General features: G+C 40.8%; 1 protein-coding gene across 1 annotated transcript in view; it reads right to left on the reverse strand.

Moving 5' to 3' along the window:
- Positions 1–8835, reverse strand: part of Rab14 (RAS oncogene family member Rab14) — a 95354-nt gene extending 86519 nt beyond the window's left edge. The window contains exons 1-2 of the mRNA XM_067145291.2: positions 8490–8835; positions 8077–8190 (exon numbers count right to left, since the gene is read on the reverse strand). Coding sequence (XP_067001392.1) covers positions 8077–8182 — 106 coding nt within the window. The 5' untranslated portion in view covers positions 8183–8190; positions 8490–8835. The remainder of the gene's footprint in view (positions 1–8076; positions 8191–8489) is intronic.
- Between the last annotated feature and the right edge of the window lie 10930 nt (positions 8836–19765).

Below are 19765 nucleotides of genomic sequence, written 5' to 3' on the forward strand. Positions count from 1 at the left end.
TGCGGATTTTCACGTCTCTTGGCCAATTGATTGTCATCTAACTTAGTGTGTGTGTCAAGCAGGAGGCGGGAGGCACCTCTTTCATCAGGCAGCAGTACACCGACAAGGTAATGGCCTATTAACATCTTTATTTCTTGCTAGCTCTGCAGTTCAACCCAAGGGAGAGGTCCGGAACTTTAACTATGTAACCTACTTTTCTGAAAGTGTAACTTCTGCCAGTTTATGTAATAACTTCATAAAATCTTTCACTGTAAATCAGGGATAGAGAGTGATGTACCCTCTCGAGCTCCCCTTCATATTGGTTTGAGGTGACTACGTTTTGTAACTGGTTTTCTTCCTTTCCGTAATGTCTTAAATTTTTTCCTTATACGAGTCACCTCCATAGTTTGGGAATAGCCCCTGTTTCATCGGCCCAGTGCCCTTTAGGGTTTGAGAATCCATATCTAGGAGTGCAAGCATTCGCCTCCTTTCATTTTGTGTTCGGCCCATTTATCTAACAGCTATTTCTTTTTACACGAAGGCCCTATAGGTTGGGTACGAGATACCCCTGTTTCAATTTGTAAGCTGTGCCATGGAAGGCCAAAAGATGTAAGATATTTTTGGTGTTGCCTTGAGTAGGCTTGAAAACTGAGAGCCTGTTAGCTTTTTTTCAAAGTAAGATTACTGAATGCCTTTTGAAGTCTGGACATTGCATGTTGGGAGCAAGCGCTCCATGTATTGAGGGATTTCTCCCCTTGTGTAAATTTGTATCTTTTGTAAATTTGAGCTAGGAGCTCAGGAATTGTAAAGTGAGGGCTTGAAGCCCAAGATCTGTTTATACCACCAATCTTGTCTTTCCTAGACTTGTTTATTGCTACTGGTACCTGTTACATTGTTATTTGTTGATTTTTCTGAAATTCTAAAGAAATATAACCTTTGTTAAAGTTTTAAATTAATTCGTGACATTGTAGTTAGACCCATTCACCCCGGCATCTTCTTTCACCTCTGCTGGTCCACGAGTAGCCCCGTAACAATAATGATAATAATAATAATAATAATAATAATACTAATAATAATGTGCTTATCCTAAATGCTAGTTCTTGACAGACACCAGGATGTCTGAATTTTTCCCTGCAGGATTTTAACGCACCGGAAGCCAAGAACGCGGAGTTGTTACCTGTATGGGAACAGTTCTGCATTTGTTATGCATGGTACTGTACACTGACAGAACTGACTGAACACACTGTGATAAAAGTGTACATGTTTCATCAGAGGGTTGTTGCATTACTCTGTGTTGTGTGTTGTACATTTTGGTTACTGTACTGCATATTACAGGCTTTTTCACTCTTGCAAAAGTAAACAGGGATGATTGGGGTAACGAACAGAATAAAACATGATTACATTATTACTCTGCAACAAGCCACCAGAGACCACAGGTCTCTTGTACCAATATACTCAGAAGGTATACCTGAGAAACCTCTGAAATTATGTAGGAGTTCGGGTTCACTCTGTACCAGTATATTTAACTGTACACCATTTCCTGCATTGTTTCTTAAAGTGCAATATAATCTGACATATTCCAAATTTCAGCAGGTAGTGGATTCGAGGCGAGGCTTGCAGAGACAACGAATAGCTTAATATGGCTATACTTAGTACAGAGCCAGATAAGGTTCTCGTTTATGGGCTTGCAGAAGTAAATGGGTAATGAAACTGAGAGGCAAGGTATGCTGGGGTGGGATGTGTATAAAAATTCCAATTCAGGCCAACAACTCTGGCTCAAAGGGTGGTGCACATTATCACTGTTTTTTTAGTTTTAACATTCTCGCTTGACATTCTCTTGAAATAATGTTGCAATTTACTTGATGTAATCTCCAACTGAATCGTATTTTTATTCTTTTAAATGTGTTAATAATATCCTTGTATTTTAACTTGTCCTTTGCCTATCAGCTGATGATGCCCATAATGTAGACGAAACATGTCCTGAATTAACATGTCTGTTGTCTTGAAGAATAAATACTGATTTTGTAAAGATGGAAATGTTTATTAAGAATCTTAAAGATTATGCATTCCTTCCCATAAAATAACTTAAAACAATTGTATAAACTGAACAAGGGACTGCTTCCACAGCAAAATCCTAAACTGATGATACTTGTCCAAAGCGGTCCAAAATCCAGGTCACCGACCCCTCATAACGGAACTAATCGCTTGTAAAGTTGAACCGTGGTGTTCCTCATGTAGCGGTACTTATCACAGGGAATGTACTACTCACAGGTAACGCAGACCTATGATGTTCCTCATATGTCATCACTCATACGTAACGCTGACCCATGGTGTTTCTCACATAGCGTTACTAATGACAGGAGTCTCACAGAACCGTGATATTCCTCACAGTGGTACTTATCATAGGCAACGTAGACCCACAACATCCAACAATTGTGTTAGATGAATATCTAGATCTATAGCTCATTGTTTACAGTAACACAATTTATTTTATGATAGGTTGAACCATGCTTTTCTCTGTCTGGCAGGCATTTATTGCTTGCTATTTAATGTCCAGCTCTTTGTATATTGTGTTCTTAATTTTTCAGTTTCCTACTTTTGTTGAACTTCCTCTATTTCTGTCCATATTCTTGATACCCCTGTCAGAATATGTCATTTACACACTTGGTTATTCAATGCACATGTGCTCTGATTTCGTCAGTGATGAAATCTTGCAAAATGCAATCGCAAGTTGCACCAATCCACTCATGTTCTCCCTCCCTACCCTGGCTTTCAAGTGAACTAAGATGGATATTCACCAAAGTAAGCTTTTATAATAGGATGGAAAATAAATTTATGACTCATAAAGGCAAACAGTTTCTGAAATCCCTCACTGAAAATGGCTTTGAAAGAGAATGCATTGCATTTGTAGAACATGTGATTTTTTAAAATGAAATGTGCATTCAATACCTATTGAAGTGGAGTAACCCTATGATGGAAGAATATAAGTGTTTCCAATGCATGAAGCTTCACAGTATGAAAGACATTAAATTTGAAGATGTTCTTCCTTGTCTAGACTAACTTATTTGCAATCTAAAGGTGTGGAGACAGAAGATTCTAAAACTCTGACCAATTTTGCAATGTTCAGAATTACAATGGGAGTTCCAAAATTGATAAATATACATTAGATAAGCAGTGATGTGAGTTTTTCAAATCTAGCCCAGACATTGAAACATTTAGCGAGTTGCTTAAAATTTGTCAGTTTTATTTTGCTATTCCAGGTTGCAATGCAACCGCTGAAGGATTGTTTTTCCTGTAATACACAGTGGTCAGAGTTTTTCCTGTAATACACAGTGGTCAGAGAAATCCTGCTACCGTATGTGACAGTAGGCGGTACATTTTATTATTTATAAGCTTCATTTTCCGTATTGATTGATTGGATTAAAAAAAAAAAAAAAAGAAAGGCGGTACAACCTGCGACTGTCTGGCCGAGGGTCAGGCGGCTAATACCAAACCTGGCAAATTAAGGATGAACCAACGACTACGGGCAGAAGAGTTCTCCTTAGGAGGTTGAGTGAAACCTTTGTGGAGGAAATGCCACATAAAATCACTAAAAAGCTGCTGTCTTGTAGATGTGGCAGGGGACTGCTAAAGGCTAGGACAGAAAATATCCTCTTTTGTGTTAGGCCCAGCAAGTCAACAGGAGAGTAATTGGTGTATGTTATCAAAACTAAAAAGAGCCTCAGATGCAATGGAATTCAAGTCCCGAATGACAACATCCTCACATACTTCTGCTAGGTATGACGGCTGGCAGCCCGATGATAATCAGTGAAGATATGTTAAGAGGGAAATCTACATGAGGAAGAATAAAACAAAAATCGGAACATTGAATATTATAACCCTGACAGGAAAATGACCTAGTGGACCTCATGGAAAGGAGAAAGTTTGATACTCTAGGATTAAGTGAAACAAAATGAAAAGGGAAAGGTGTAAAATCATTGAGGAAGGGTTTAGCATGGACATGAAAAGGAACCCATAATGGAGTAGCATTTGTAATCAGTAAGAAAACTGACAGTATCGGATATAGAACATGTTAATGATAGAATAATTAAGCTAAGATGGAAAATATGGAAAGAGGTCCTAACCATAATCCAAGTATATGCCCCTCAATCTGGGTGTACTCAGGAGGAGAAAGACACATTCCAGGATGAACTAGAAGAGCATATTGAAGAGAATAATATAATTGTGATGGAAGATTTGAATGCCCAAGTTGGTGTTGATAGAACAGGGTATGAAAATGTTATTGGTCCAAATGGCTTTGGAAACAGGAACCAAGGTGAAAATCTGCTGGACTTCTGTCAAATACAGTAGAGACAATACGCGTCAGTCTGTGAGATATCGAGGGACAGCGATTAGAGCTCTGTCTAGCGGAGTGACCTGAAGTTAATGATTCTGTCATAAGAACATGTGTATTTGTTTGTGAAGTTTTTGGCGTTATTTATGCGTTTGCAGTAAGCTGACATAAGTAAATAGTACTGTGTGTTATTCCTTTATATCTCCTCTCAATATGAGTGGAAAGATATGTGCTGTGTTTGGCTGCAATAACTATGGAGTAAATAAGGATTCGCGGTCTTTCTTCCGTTTCCCTCGTGACAAGATTATGATAAATATTGTGTTTGCTTATATATTCTTCCCATTACAAAGAGACTTTGATAGTACTTCCTAAACTTCTAACCTGTGCGACCCATATATATCTGAGAAATAGAAAAACTGGCTTGAATTTGCTGACAAATTAGTAGAAGACAGTAAAGGAAATAATAAGCTTCTGTATAGAATTGTAAAAAACAAAATAACTATTCATGTACCAATTAAAGTATTGGAAAGAGATGATAGAATTATAACGTGGAGAGAGGAACACATTCGGAAAGAGATGAGAAGGTATTTTCCTTCCTTGTATTATGGAACAGACCCAGCAGAAATCACTCAAGAAGATTTGGAATTGGATACTGGGAACAAGGCTGGAAAAAGTGAATCCCCATTGACTTGGTTTGAGATTGAAAATGCTCTGAACACTAGCAAAGGCAGATCACCTGGCCTTGATGAGATGAGCTCAGACATGATCAAAAGCTGCTAAAACTCATGGACTTCGGTGGCTATTTAGAGTGATGAATGCTGTGTGGAATGAAGAAAAAATCCTGACTGATTGGACTAAGGGATCTCCCTCTTGAAGAAAGGACGTAGATGGATACGTGGCAATTATAGAGGAATCACACTCCTGTCTCATGGACTTAAGCTGATGGAGAAAATGATAGAAAAAAGATTACGAAAGTTCATCAAACCACAGCTTGAGAAAGAACAATACGGGTTTTGAAATACCTGATCAACAACAGATCTCATTTTTGCTGTTAGGATGATAATCGAATAACATTGGAAAAAGGGACAAAATGACATCTTTGTCTTTCTGGACCTAGAAAAAGCCTATGACAGCATACCGAGCTATAAACTTTGGGATTGCTTGAGAAGGAGAAACGTTCCAGGATCTCTCATCAGTAAAGTAAAAATGTTATACAAATACTGCCAAAGCTGTGTAAGGATAGGAAATGGCTATTCCAACTGATTTGTAACAAGTAAAGGCGTGCAACAAGGCAGCACTTTGTCACTTCTACTATTTATTACAGTGATGGATAAGATAATGAAAAGAGTGAAACAGCACAGCAAGAACAGACCATTCAAGGCATTTTCATTTGATGTGGTAATTTGGGGAGGTAATGAGGATGAAGTTCAAGGAAAGATTAATGCTTGGAATTGTCATTTTAAGGAATTTGGACTTAAAATCAGCCTTAAGAAAACAGTTATGACAGTCAACAGACAAAATCAGGAGCAAATATCACAACAGACGGACAGAAATTGAAAGAAGTTAACCACTTCCAATACCTCAGTAGTGTCCTGACTGAAGATAACAGATCAAATGCTGAAATCACAGAGTTCAAAGAGGACTGTCCTTTACCATCAGGTTGAAAGCCTTCCCTGGGAGGGCCAGATTCAAATACTAGCCAAACTAACATTTTATCAAGCTTACTTTTTGCCCATAATAACCTATGGCCTTGAAGCTTGTATTATCACAGGCAGAGATAAAAGTAGACTCCAAGCTGCAGAAATGAAATTCCTACTCCGGACAATGCTACAAAAAACCAGGACAGGTAAGTTCCACAACGAGAGGATTCGCCAAGAGATTCCAATAAGAGAATCGTTATGAGATACCATAATCAGATCAAGATTTAAATGGTATGGCCATGTAATGAGAATGGATTCTTTTTTTTTTTTTTCTAGGGGCTTTACGTCGCACCGATACAGATAGGTCTTATGGCGACGTTGGGATAGGAAAGGCCTAGGAGTTGGAAGGAAGCGGCCGTGGCCTTAATTAAGGTACAGCCCCAGCATTTGCCTGGTGTGAAAATGGGAAACCACAGAAAACCATCTTCAGGGCTGCCGATAGTGGGATTGTATTATTTTTACAGTATTTCTTTTACGATGTAGACTCTTCTTGAATGTCTTTTCCGCCAAGGATAGTTCAGGACAGGAATTGGAAGTAATGCTTTATGCTTGTTGTTTTAAGGGGCCTAACATCGAAGATCATCGGCCACAGTCTATGAAAGGTACCGTCCCGGCGTTTGCCTGGTATTGAGAATGGAAAACAGTGGAAAACCATTCCCAGGACGGGCGAGGTGGGATTCAAACCCACGCTCTTCTGAATGCAATGCACTATTAATTCACTGATGGTGAATTTGAAAATGACACCAGCGCACCATCAGAAGAAACAATGGAGGGTCAACAATGCAGCTGGACAAACTGATGGCCTATTTAGAATCCTTGACTGAAATCACATCGGCAGAACTGTTGTTAGTAAAATGTCTTCATGATCATGCTGCGCACAAACGCGATACATATGTAAAACAGAAAAAAATCATTATTTTAGTGCATAAAGCAGTCATAAATGAAAGAAAAGTCTCCTTACATTTTTTGTAAAAGTGAAAAACGGTATTACTGTACAAATTATGTTCTTAGATTATATAATATTACTTATTTGTTTTTTTAGTTTTTTCAGGATTATCCGGATTTTCGTTCATTCGGATCAGTTCTGGTCCAACTTAATCCGGATAAACAAGGTTCTTGTGTACATAGTGATAAATTATTTTCAAACATCAAACCTGCTTACAAACGTGTTTACTATGGTAACGGCGATAGTACATAGCCGATTATTTTTGACACATAAGTATGAAAAATTTTAAGGTTCAAATCCAGATTGAAATGATAATAAATTCTGTGGAGAATACCCAAGGTAATGGCACTATCTAAGTTATGGACAGGTACGAGCAAAATTAACTGATAGTGGACAATACACGCCTAAACCACAAGATTAGATACAAATTTTTTCTCTTCAATATAAAGTAACTTTTCTGACTTACAAAGTAATTCTTCTCAGCAGTCTATCTGCTTCCTATATAGGCCTAAATCAATCAATCCATAATAGACTCTTATTCACCCTCAAATTCTTCCCTAAGTGGAAAAGAATATCCAAGCCTTTTCTACCAATTAACATCAATGACTCCCAAAAAGTATAATGACTGATTAGCGTAACTATTGCTGCTGCAGGTACTTCAAAGTACATCATAACAGCAACATGCATTCCAAAAATTCAAGAACATTAGTAAATCCATGTATGTAATTTGAACAAAACATACTATAGGCCTATTCAATGACCTAAATTCAAACAGTACTCTTCATGGCAATTAGAATTTAAAACAGTCGAATTAACTTGCTATGTTTCAAGTTACCTTTCTATTCCACAGGAAGAAAAACCGCCTTAATGCAACAATCTCGTTGAAATGATGTTGACAAGACAACATGCCAGCAACACCATTAGAAATTTTTTAAGCAAAATAAATAAAACCCATTTACAAAAAAAAAAAAGGATGATTAACATAAAGCAATAAATCCAAACTACTGCATAATTCAGTCAAATTCAGAGTGGTAACTAATACCCCTGACTAAACAGTATATATACAACAACAAAAATCAAGTTCCCAGAAGAAACAGGCTTAATTTACGTTTACTTACATTTCTTCTCTGTAAACTGGTGAAGTAGGCAGGATTTTCCCACTCCCATATCACCTATGATGATATACTTGAAAATATAAGAATAGTTATACGGCCCAGCTGACATGGTGATTTCTAAAATAAAAAAAAATAAAAAAAAAATAGCACAAATAGTTTTCAGTTACGTACGATATAGGCTCAGCTCAAACAAGGTAATGAAATACAACAGTAGAGAAAAATAAATAACCCAGGGTAAATACATTTCATGTATGATATCGTAGCCAACTTCAAGAATTAGTGGTTAAGTTTTCTCAAAGTGTCAATTAGACGTCACATTTACTAGAGCTTATATCAAACATGATAGCAAAGTGTTTATGGAAGCAATTGTACATAAATTTGTTGTGACAGACAGAGATGAAAAACTCCAGTCCTACCTGTGTTTGAAGACTGTCTGCACGAAGCAACTTCACGACAAATGTTTCAGTGTATTTACAACTATAATGCAAACTAAAAACTCGATAAAAAGCCCAAAATATTAGACCGTGAAAATTATTTAATCTGACAAAATATGGCCGTGGATTGTCATGCAAGCAGAAGTACTGATCAAATTATATTTCTCATTGTCCTTTTTTAAAAATCACCCACAAAGCACGAGATCTGAACCAATATTTAAATATTTTTTTCAAACTTATTTTTTTATAACAGTAAGAATTTTAGCACAAAATATTCATACGTCATGCCAAACCATAATACGACATCCGGAAAAACACGGATACGCCTAACATATGATCTACCAGACCGTGAAAATCAAACCTTTTATAGACTAATATCCTATGCACAGAGATTATAAGCTTACATTTTTATTAAAATCAGGAGATAACTCTACTGGAAATAAATAAATTAAAATGCACATTAAAATCAGTATTACCAAATAAAAATACGAATACTGTCTAAAATGGCGTACTCGATTATAATATCAGACCACTTGGAAAACCCTGTGCTAGTGCTGCTATCTGATCATGCCGGATTGATGATACGAAATAACTTGTGCTGGTTAATGCTTTTAAGAAAAAACTTCGCCGTATATTTTTATTAATATCAAAGAGTCTAGGCTGGAACAGAAGAATTGTACATACAATTATTACTTTTGCCAGATATAATGCACATTTTGTTAACAGGTTCATGGATGGAGAGAAAATATCTGGGTATAAAAAGAGCAAGTGATACATATAATACAGAAATACAGTACGGGTGTATTAAAACGTTCAGATTCTAATACTGGGTTCAGATAATTACAACCTTTTACTTATTTGGAAGGCGAAAGCTGGAGTAAGTAGAGCAATGGCAATATAGGCCATATCGTCGGTGGATGGAGAGTGGGTTTCGTCCCTTGGGTTTAGTCACTTAAGAGCCCACGGCTTGCCCGCGGTCCAACAGTTCTGTACTCTGACCGGCCAACCAAGCAGAGGAAAGTTGGACGTGGCTCTACGCCTCTGCATTCAGCAGACGGGCCTGGGGCACAGTGCCGGACTTCACGCCTGGCTCCACCCGTCGGCTGTCCCGAGAATGGTTTTCGGTGGTTTTCCATTCTCCTGCATTAAGTCGAATGCCGGGACAGTTCGTAGTATAGGCCACGACCGCCCACCCCCTCACCTTCTCCGCACATTTCCTTCACCGTAACAAATCTCCCGGCCTGAGAGACGGCGTCACCGTCTAAGAGACCCGCCTCCTCCTTCACGGGAGGAATGAAAACGTAGGCCATATTACAGAACTGAAAAGACGTAATATTCCTGGGAAACTGGTTACACCAAATATTCATATACTAACACAAGTTATTTATTATAATAATAATAATAATAATAATAATAATAATAATAATAATAATAATAATAATAATAATAATAATAATAATAATTGTTACGGAGTTCTCCGTGGTAGTTAGAGGTGAAAGAAGGTGCTGGGATGAATAGGAATCAATCTACGAAATTAAAGTTAATTTTAAAATTTAACAAGGTTATATTTTTCTTTTCAAGATCAAGAAATAACAAAAATAACAGGTACTCAGTAGCCTAACAACAAATCGAGAATGTACAATTACAGTGTTACAGGATTTTGGCTCCGAGAGCCAGACACACCGTTCTTGAGCAGAAAGCCCAACTTTACCCAAATACAAGATTCGACAAAGGGGCAGAAAACCCCAATCATGCCCAGGAACACTTGCTCCCAATTACCTAATAAAGCCTCCTCGAGACACACACAATCAACTTTTAAGAAAGAGCAAACCCGCTCTCAAAACTCAAGCCTATCAAAGGCCACACCGAACTCCACCTTTAAGCTGTCCTCCAATTACAATAACACAGGGGTAAAAATACCCAACCTACTGAGGCCTATTCAGTGAAGAAACAGGACAATTACATGGCCTCCAAAAATACCAACTTGAGAGGAGGCGAAACTGCACTCCGAATACATTTGTTTAAAACCTACTTGGCACTAGGCCGTTAATGTAAGGACTAATCCCATACTAAAGAGGTGACACGATAGGAAAACTTATTACATTTCGAAACGAATAAAAATGGTTGAGAAAACGTAGTCACCTCAAGAACAATATGAAAGGGAGCTCGAGAGGGTAGGCACACTCTATCCCAATTTGTAGTTTAAAGAGATAGAATTTATACCAAGTGTCTTTTACATTTTAAAGGAAAGTTATATGATAAAAGTTTCGAACCCGCCCCGAGGGTTAAACTGCTGAGCTAGCAAGAAAGAAGTTATAAGACGGCCATTACCTGGTGGTTGAACTGCTGCCCGAAGAAAGAGGCGCTTCCCGCCCCCTGCTACATAATTTACACACTGATAGATGTTACTGAAGTGGCGCAGAGACCCGAAAATCAGCAGTTTATATATCCTCGCGGAACATTCAAGACCTTTCAGGAATGATAACACCCGCCCACAATCATTTTATTGGCTAACAACGAAAACCCCTACACCAGATGAAGAAAAAACACATTATTGGTGGAAAATTAATTAGAGAAATTCGGGATTGGTAAATTCAAAACAAGGGGAAAGAGCAGGGTTATACAGCCAACCTAAACAATGACTGAAAGAAATTTAACAAAGAACAAACTTTTGAACACAAAATTTCTCCAAAAACACAGTTCTTTCACTTCGCACTAGGGTGCATAATTGTAGTCCTTCAGTAGTGCCATCTAGAAGAGAATGTTCACACTTCTTACTACAGGCAAAACAAAAATACATCGAAAACGACACCGTTCAGAACACTTCAAAATTTTCAAGTAGGGTCATCTTCTGAGAAACTAGGGAATTAACACTGTAGTTAAAGTTCAGGCTTCCTCCAGTAGAGGAGTTTCAACTGGCGCAATGTTTGAATTAGCGGAGCGGAGGTGTACCGCCCGGTACAACAACAACAACAACAATAATAATAATAATAATAATAATAATAATAATAATAATAATAATAATAATAATAATAATAATAATAATAATAATAATAATAGGGATAGTGCACAAATATGGAAAGTACAATTTGCGAGTAACCTTCCTTACAAAACTGTGTAAGGGACTTCGATCTTTCCTCATACCTCATGAAATGATATCCATCACATTGGTTTTCACATAATCTGCATTTGCAATGAAAGTGCGGTTGGTGAAAACTCTTGTTCCTGCACACTCTTGGGTGAAAACCGTGCACTGAGAATCGTTTCACCACATGAAGCAAGTCGTATGATGTTCACATCCAATCCGGTGAGATTATCGTGTTCGTGCAGAAGAAATCATGCCATATCTCCTTCTGTTTTTCGCTCATAATGGTCGTTAATTCCTCGTATCCTGGAGAAGCATCTGGATTCTCAACTCCTCGACCAAAGGGAGTTACCTCGTTAAGGCATAGGATCTGCAAGTTGACTGCACGTAAGATGTTCTCTAGCCTGTATTAGGCCACCGTGGCAATATCTAGGTGAAAGAATCTGATTGCTGTTCCCAATGAGCCGGTTTTAACATGTCTAACGTCACTAATCGCCCTTATAGCAGCATTCACTCTCTTCTGGACATGGACTGTGAAACCTTCCGTGGTGTCTGTAATGTGACTACAAGGTACATGAAGTGTGAGACAGGCAATAGGGTTCTGCTTTTAAAGTATCCTACGTTTCTAAGTTCTAGCCTCATTCAGATGTAATTCGTTTTCTTTTGCCTTCACTCTGTTGAAGGCTGGCGAAAGAACTTCTACACTGTTTGAGGCCAGCACCATGTCACCCGCATATATTTTCTGGAATTGCTCTAACAACATCTTCTGTAGCCACACCAAATAGAATGGTGTTCAAAGGGTACACTCGAAGAAATCCTATATTCTGTTACATAGGGTTGGATATTGTTACATTGTCACAGATTTGCACATAGTTGTTGCTGAGCATGTTCCTTGTTAGCCTGGCAAGGCAGTTTTCTTCTCTTATTGCATTTTCAGCTTACCAACTAGAATTGTCTGTTGGTGTCGAAAACCTTTGTCTACTCTAGAAAGACCGAATGCAATTTCCCTCCTGGCGATGACAGAGCGTCTTCTACATATCTGACTCTAGATAATAGATGGCTTGTAATGCCAGTCTGCCTGTTCTGAACCCGAATTATTCTCCTGTGTTACTTCTACCAATCTTTGAGATACACTGACTGACAGAGCAAATGCAACACCAAGAAGGAGTGGTCAGAACTTTATGCCAATTGCAGGGTAGACTGACGTCACTGAGGTATGCTCATGATGTGAAATGCGCCGCTGTGCTGCGCACGTAGCGAACGATAAATGGGACACGGCGTTGGCGAATGGCCCACTTCGTACCGTGATTTCTCAGCCGACAGTCATTGTAGAACGTGTTGTCGTGTGCCACAGGACACGTGTATAGCTAAGAATGCCAGGCCGCCGTCAACGGAGGCATTTCCAGCAGACAGACGACTTTACGAGGGGTATGGTGATCGGGCTGAGAAGGGCAGGTTGGTCGCTTCGTCAAATAGCAGCCGATACCAATAGGGATGTGTCCACGGTGCAGCGCCTGTGGCGAAGATGGTTGTCGCAGGGACATGTGGCACGTGCGAGGGGTCCAGGCGCAGCCCGAGTGACGTCAGCACGCGAGGATCGGCGCATCCGCCGCCAAGCGGTGGCAGCCCCGCACGCCACGTCAACCGCCATTCTTCAGCATGTGCAAGACACCCTGGCTGTTCCAATATCGACCAGAACAATTTCCCGTCGATTGGTTGAAGGAGGCCTGCACTCCCGGCGTCCGCTCAGAAGACTACCATTGACTCCACAGCATAGACGTGCACGCCTGGCATGGTGCCGGGCTAGAGCGACTTGGATGAGGGAATGGCGGAACGTCGTATTCTCCGATGAGTCACACTTCTGTTCTGTCAGTGATAGTCACCGCAGACGAGTGTGGCGTCGGCGTGGAGAAAGGTCAAATCCGGCAGTAACTGTGGAGCGCCCTACCGCTAGACAACGCGGCATCATGGTTTGGGGCGTTATTGCGTATGATTCCACGTCACCTCTAGTGCGTATTCAAGGCACGTTAAATGCCCACCGCTACGTGCAGCATGTGCTGCGGCCGGTGGCACTCCAGTACCTTCAGGGGCTGCCCAATGCTCTGTTTCAGCAGGATAATACTCGCCCACACACTGCTCGCATCTCCCAACAGGCTCTACGAGGTGTACAGATGCTTCCGTGGCCAGCGTACTCTCCGGATCTCTCACCAATCGAACACGTGTGGGATCTCATTGGACGCCGTTTGCAAACTCTGCCCCAGCCTCGTACGGACGACCAACTGTGGCAAATGGTTGACAGAGAATGGAGAACCATCCCTCAGGACACCATCCGCACTCTTATTGACTCTGTACCTCGACGTGTTTCTGCGTGCATCGCCGCTCGCGGTGGTCCTACATCCTACTGAGTCGATGCCGTGCGCATTGTGTAACCTGCATATCGGTTTGAAATAAACATCAATTATTCGTCCGTGCCGTCTCTGTTTTTTCCCCAACTTTCATCCCTTTCGAACCACCCCTTCTTGGTGTTGCATTTGCTCTGTCAGTCAGTGTATTAGCTTGGTCAGAATTTGGAAAAGATTAAATTCCAGATCAACTCGCCTATAGGAGTTGGGAATACTGGAGTCTCCTTTCCCTTTACAAAGCACTTTCGTCATTGATCTCCTCCAGATTTCGAGGACGTTCCCTTTACGCAAACAATCGTTGAGGAAATTTACTACGCCAGAGTTCAGCTTGGAGATGGATGCCTTCAGTTGTTCATTATACACGGTACTTGATCCACTTATTTCATTGCAGTCATCATTTACTTCTCCGCGAACAATTCTTGAGGCTCTATCTTTTCGGGGATTATATCGGGTGGCGTGGCTGGAAGAGTTTCTCGTGCTTGAAGCATTCAGAAAAGATGATCTGCCCATGTCTCCAACAGTACGTATGTGGTAACCTGGGTGGGCTCTTTGGGGTTCAGTGACTTACATGGATTCCGTTCTGTCGCTTCTATCAACATGTTTTCCTAATAGTTTTAACATATTTCGCCGTTTCTCTTGTGGTATTCTTGCACTATCTTCTGCTGATTTAACAGTTTAGTGCAACGAGATAGAATAACATAGAGAGGCAGTTCTGCCTGGGTAAAGCTAATAGAAGGAACGTCCGCCATATTTCCTGTGGTCACACAAGCAAGAGAGCATGGCCCTTAAATGACGAAAAGTGTAAAAAAAACACACATTTTAGAATCACTTGTGCAGACTTAAAGACCGTTGCCGAAAGCTGAAAGCATTAAAAGTCATAGACTGCTAGTACCGCCACTTCATCCTATTGCGGCACGAGCCCAACATCACGACCAGTTGATTGTAGGGTAGTTCGAAATCATCCCACCTAGAATGCCTATAGCCAAGCACATCAATTTTCTAATTATTTACTTATTAAAGAAATGCTCAGCTTTAGCGTTTGAAACAGATATACGGACGAATTTTCTCGACTCCGCTGCTTGCTGTAGGAGTGAGAGAGACAGCGCGAACGGGGAAGAGGCTGAGTGACGTAATCGCCACATGTTCTAGATCCTCCCCAATGGAATAGTCTGGAAATATTTTCATAACTTTTGAATGCCTCAAGTTACAGAAATAAGAGCTACACCAGCGTGAAGCTCACATTTTGAAATGGTAATAGCCGAAATCTGAAGTCTATCCCTTCAGTAACTTCGAAGATATTGAGGTAGAAATTTCACCGTACGAGACCACTTTTCCATCGCTTGACGCAGCGAGCCAGCCCACAACGGGTATATAAAGTCAACGACTCGCCGTGTACATTCAGTCAGCACCACCTCCACCATTCACCACCACCTCCTGGGAACCTCGGCCTGAACACGTGAGTACGACGGAGAATCTAGCTACCGAGCTGCACCCTGCCTGTCAGCCAGCTCGCCACCGTCGACCGCCAAGCGCCAGCACTCCCCACACGCTCTGCCTCCGCTGCGAGCTCCCGCTCGCCCCAGCCAAGACAGCCTACCAGCGACGAGCCAGCCACGTTCTCAGCGCGGTCCGACCTCTCGGATATACTCTGGGAGCCATCGTTCTGCGGTCTGCCATATTCGCACCAGCCACTCAACATGCCAAGCTACCCAGCCTAGCAGTTACCCTGGGCTGACCCGCATCAGAAAGCGAATTTGTCTAGTACTCAGTGGGTCATCTGTTCGTGTCTTGTCCCGGCGCGATCTGTTAAAACTACACCTGACACGACTGGTGCCCACTGCTCCTCTTCGGAGTTTGACCCTTTGTGCTCCATCCTCACCACACCCCCCTGACCAACCCCTGTCGGGCTGCTCCTGGTGGATTGAGTAGCTAGGACCCCGACAACTCCAGCCATGAATCCGTCCTCAGCTTCTAAACCACCATCGCCCAAGTCCCTCCACCTCTCCCCTCTGTTTCATCGCACCAATGTACTAAACACTACGTTTACCCCCCTCGTCATCCCACTTGAACCCGTTGATAACCCCTACGGCCATCTCACTAACCTACAAAAACACCGTAAACTCATAACTACAGCCACTGCTTCCTTCCAACATCACATCCAGATCCTCCAGGAACTCGAAAATGGCTATGTCCTCATCTTCTGACGCGAGAGAGATGGTTGGTATGACATCGCTAACCAACTGGAACTCCACAATGTGCTCTATTACACATGCAGAGAGTCAGTTGAAATTGATGACATGGCCATTCAAACCGACCTCACACTCCCACCTGATACATCCACCCCTCTTCTCTCAACCCCAGCCCAGACCACCCACCAGGCAACACAGACCTCCCCATCCATCAATCACAAACACAGTCAAACTCTATTCTCCCGCCTTCCCCCAAGATCACCAGACCCACACAATCTGACATCACACTCCCACCTGATCATCATATAACACCACCCACAACCACACAACCCCCACTCACTGACTCCCTGCCACCTCCCGAGACCGGAAGTGAGACCCCTTCAATCTCACAACCGGACAAGGATAGACAATCCAAACATACTTACTGGGAGCAGGCGTAACAAACATGACCCCAAGACCAAGCCTACATCAACACCTAACACTTCCAACACAGTTACACGCCCCCGCCCACCCTCACTCATAACCCAGTGCTTCAATTGCCTTAAGTTGAACCACTCTGCGGCCTCGTGTCCAGAAGATACCCGCTGCAACAGATGCGGTGTTCCCCACCGCCACACTGTCTGCAACGTACCGAGGGACCAGACGAGGTGCGCGAACTGCAGAGCTAGTCACGCTGCCTCCTTCCCTGGCTGCCCCTTTCTAAAGAAGGCAATAAGGGCACACTACAGACATTCGCAACACTTGAACACTCACACCAATTTTCCCCCTCTGCCTAAGCACCAAGTAACTCACCCCTCGAACCCAGGACCATCTACTACCCAGCATACTGCCATGCCAAGCTACGATAACTCCACCCTGTTAAATCTGCTCCTTATCCAGTTACTCTCGACCCTAAACCCGCCCACATTGCCAAGCAGGCAACTAATCATTAGCTAATCCCCCCAGTTCCAATCCCGCCCTGTAAAAAAGCTGATTTAACTCCTCATATAAACTACAAGCACGTACCAGAACACCCACTCCCACCGCAGCACCCTGTGAATTTGAAGGTGTATTTAGGTTGAATTTAATACAAATGCTAGACTTGTCAATTTCTATCGCGTTGTGGACTTGACTATTTTCAATGTGTATTCGAACTCTGTTACTATCAAGTACAGCGTTACGGACATTGAAAGGACTGTGGGTGTGATAATTTAAAGTTAGGATTTTTGACGTATCTATGAACTTCGAGGCGTTTCGACGTGTGCTCCATTTTTAATATGACTTTACTCTGTTCAATGTTAGTCAAACACTCAGTGATTAGTAAGATTGAAAGTGGACAGTTTTTCACGTATTTAATGAATATTTGAACTGTGTTATTAGAAAAGGGACTGAACCTTAAGGACATTTTATGGCGGTTATAGGAAATATGGACTCTTGTAAGGCTAACTTACACAGAAAATCTACTTAAGAAATGTGTTCTAGAATTTTAGAGACTATTGAATACGTCGTTTATGAACTGAATTTTCGCGTGATTTTCCATTATTTGTGACCTTAATTTTCATTCTGAACTTATTACGTGTTTTGAGTATTACGAATTGTGCCCAGTGATAAAATCTCACGCTACATGAACTGCGCATTTGGAAACTGTGCATTTAAACTCCTGTGACTTAAGAAGTGAGATAATTTTTACTGTAAATATTTCAAAACAGAGACCTGTGTTTCAAACTGTGCTAAAAAACTGCGTTATTTTCAGTTTTACGTTAACTGCTGCATTACGAAGTGAAAGTATGAACTGTGCTTTCAAACTCATATAATTTCAAAGTGCAATACTAGTCACTCTTAACAGACAGTGCTACCTTTTGTATTACGGTGTCAATTGAACTTTCTCGTGTGTCCATTATCTCTGACAACACCGGAAATCTCGACAAGGTGTTGAAACCTCGTATTTCTTCAAACATCAAATTCAACTTGGGTAGGCTACACCGTTGGTGATGCGTGGTACATCGAGGGATGATACGTGGTACGTCGAGGGATTTGGAACGTTGTACGCTGCTGTTGGTGCTGAGTTCGACCACATGCTGATCATCGTGGGAGTTCCATTCGCCGATCTGCGGAGTCGCATTTCATCTGTTCCTGTTTGCTGAATTCAGGTGATACGAGTGCACTTCACAAATTTTCTCTGGTGAATAATCTCACCATATTGCACTAAGACAATCACTGACTTATTACAGAGGCACTTCATTAACCACAATTCTTGAGTGCTACGTTAGTCAAGTGCAAGTGCCTAATTCATAAAAATACTTTTATCGTGTGAATTTCAATTCTACAACCTAGATAGACTGTAGGAAGTAAATTAGATATACTGCAGGTCTTTTTATGACAACAAGTCAATTTAAACAATAGAGGATTTTCTGAAGCAAGTGTGTATTTTGAAATCATATTCAATCTACTTCAATTTAAATAGAATTTACGATTTCACAGTAGTGATTTACAAGATTCAATGTTCAATTTGAACTTTTGAAACCTTAGACCATTGATGAATTAATTTAACTGCAGGTTTTTCATAAGAAAGGTTCATGAACAAAGTATTTATTTTGAATCCTGTTTAATTTTGAATTCATGAGTGAAGATTTAATTGGACTTTAGGATCAACCTATACGAACTGTAGGGTTTATTTAAGTTACGTTATTAAGAATAAGAATTGATTTGGACATTTTCAAACGTCAAGAGAACATATGCTATGAACGATTATATTTTGTTCAATTTTACCAGCATCTAAAAATCCTGGAATTTAATTTTAATTTGAACATGGAAATGGAAAAATTTTATTTTCAAGACTGCCTCTTGTATTTGAATGAATAATAGAAGCAGGGTGATTTTTATTCAAATCTTGAATAAATTTATCAGAAAAATTTACACCATATATTATTCGCACTGCGAAGCTTCCTTCTCTGTACCGGCTCCAAAAGTATCGCACACTACCTGAGATCCTTCCCATGCTCATGAGCCCAACAACTTTTCTTGGTACAGAAAAGGTACAATCATAATAGATGGCACGCTAGACGTGGTAGGCCTCGATTGGAGCCACGACGAATGTAGAAACAATTAATAGATGGCGCTCCTGACGTGTTAGGCCTCGATTGGAGCCGCGACGAAATAAAATTAATAGATGACACGCAAGACATATCAGATCTTGAATCGGAGCCACAGTAGGATAATTAATAGATGGTATCTGAATGTATAGGGGCTTGAATCAGACTTGCATATACACTCAACTCTGGTAGCACTAATATCAAGGTACTTGGAAGTTACAAGATTAATATTCGACTTTGTTGATTATCATAGTTTGAAATTTATGCAACAAGGATAACTTAATTGCATCCATTGAAGCTCTTAGGCTTAGCATCAATGATCAAAATGCCAAGATTGTTCGAATTAATACCCAAATGGTCGAGTCAAACAATCAGCTTCAAATACAAATAGTTGACTCAAATTCTCTACTACAAGCGCAGATAGTTGACTCACATTCTCAACTACAAGCGCAAATGCAAAAACAGATAGTTGACTCAAATTCTCAACTACAAGCACAGATGGTAGAGACGA

This window comes from Anabrus simplex, chromosome 4 (genome assembly GCF_040414725.1).
Source record: "Anabrus simplex isolate iqAnaSimp1 chromosome 4, ASM4041472v1, whole genome shotgun sequence".
NCBI lineage: Eukaryota > Metazoa > Arthropoda > Insecta > Orthoptera > Tettigoniidae > Anabrus > Anabrus simplex.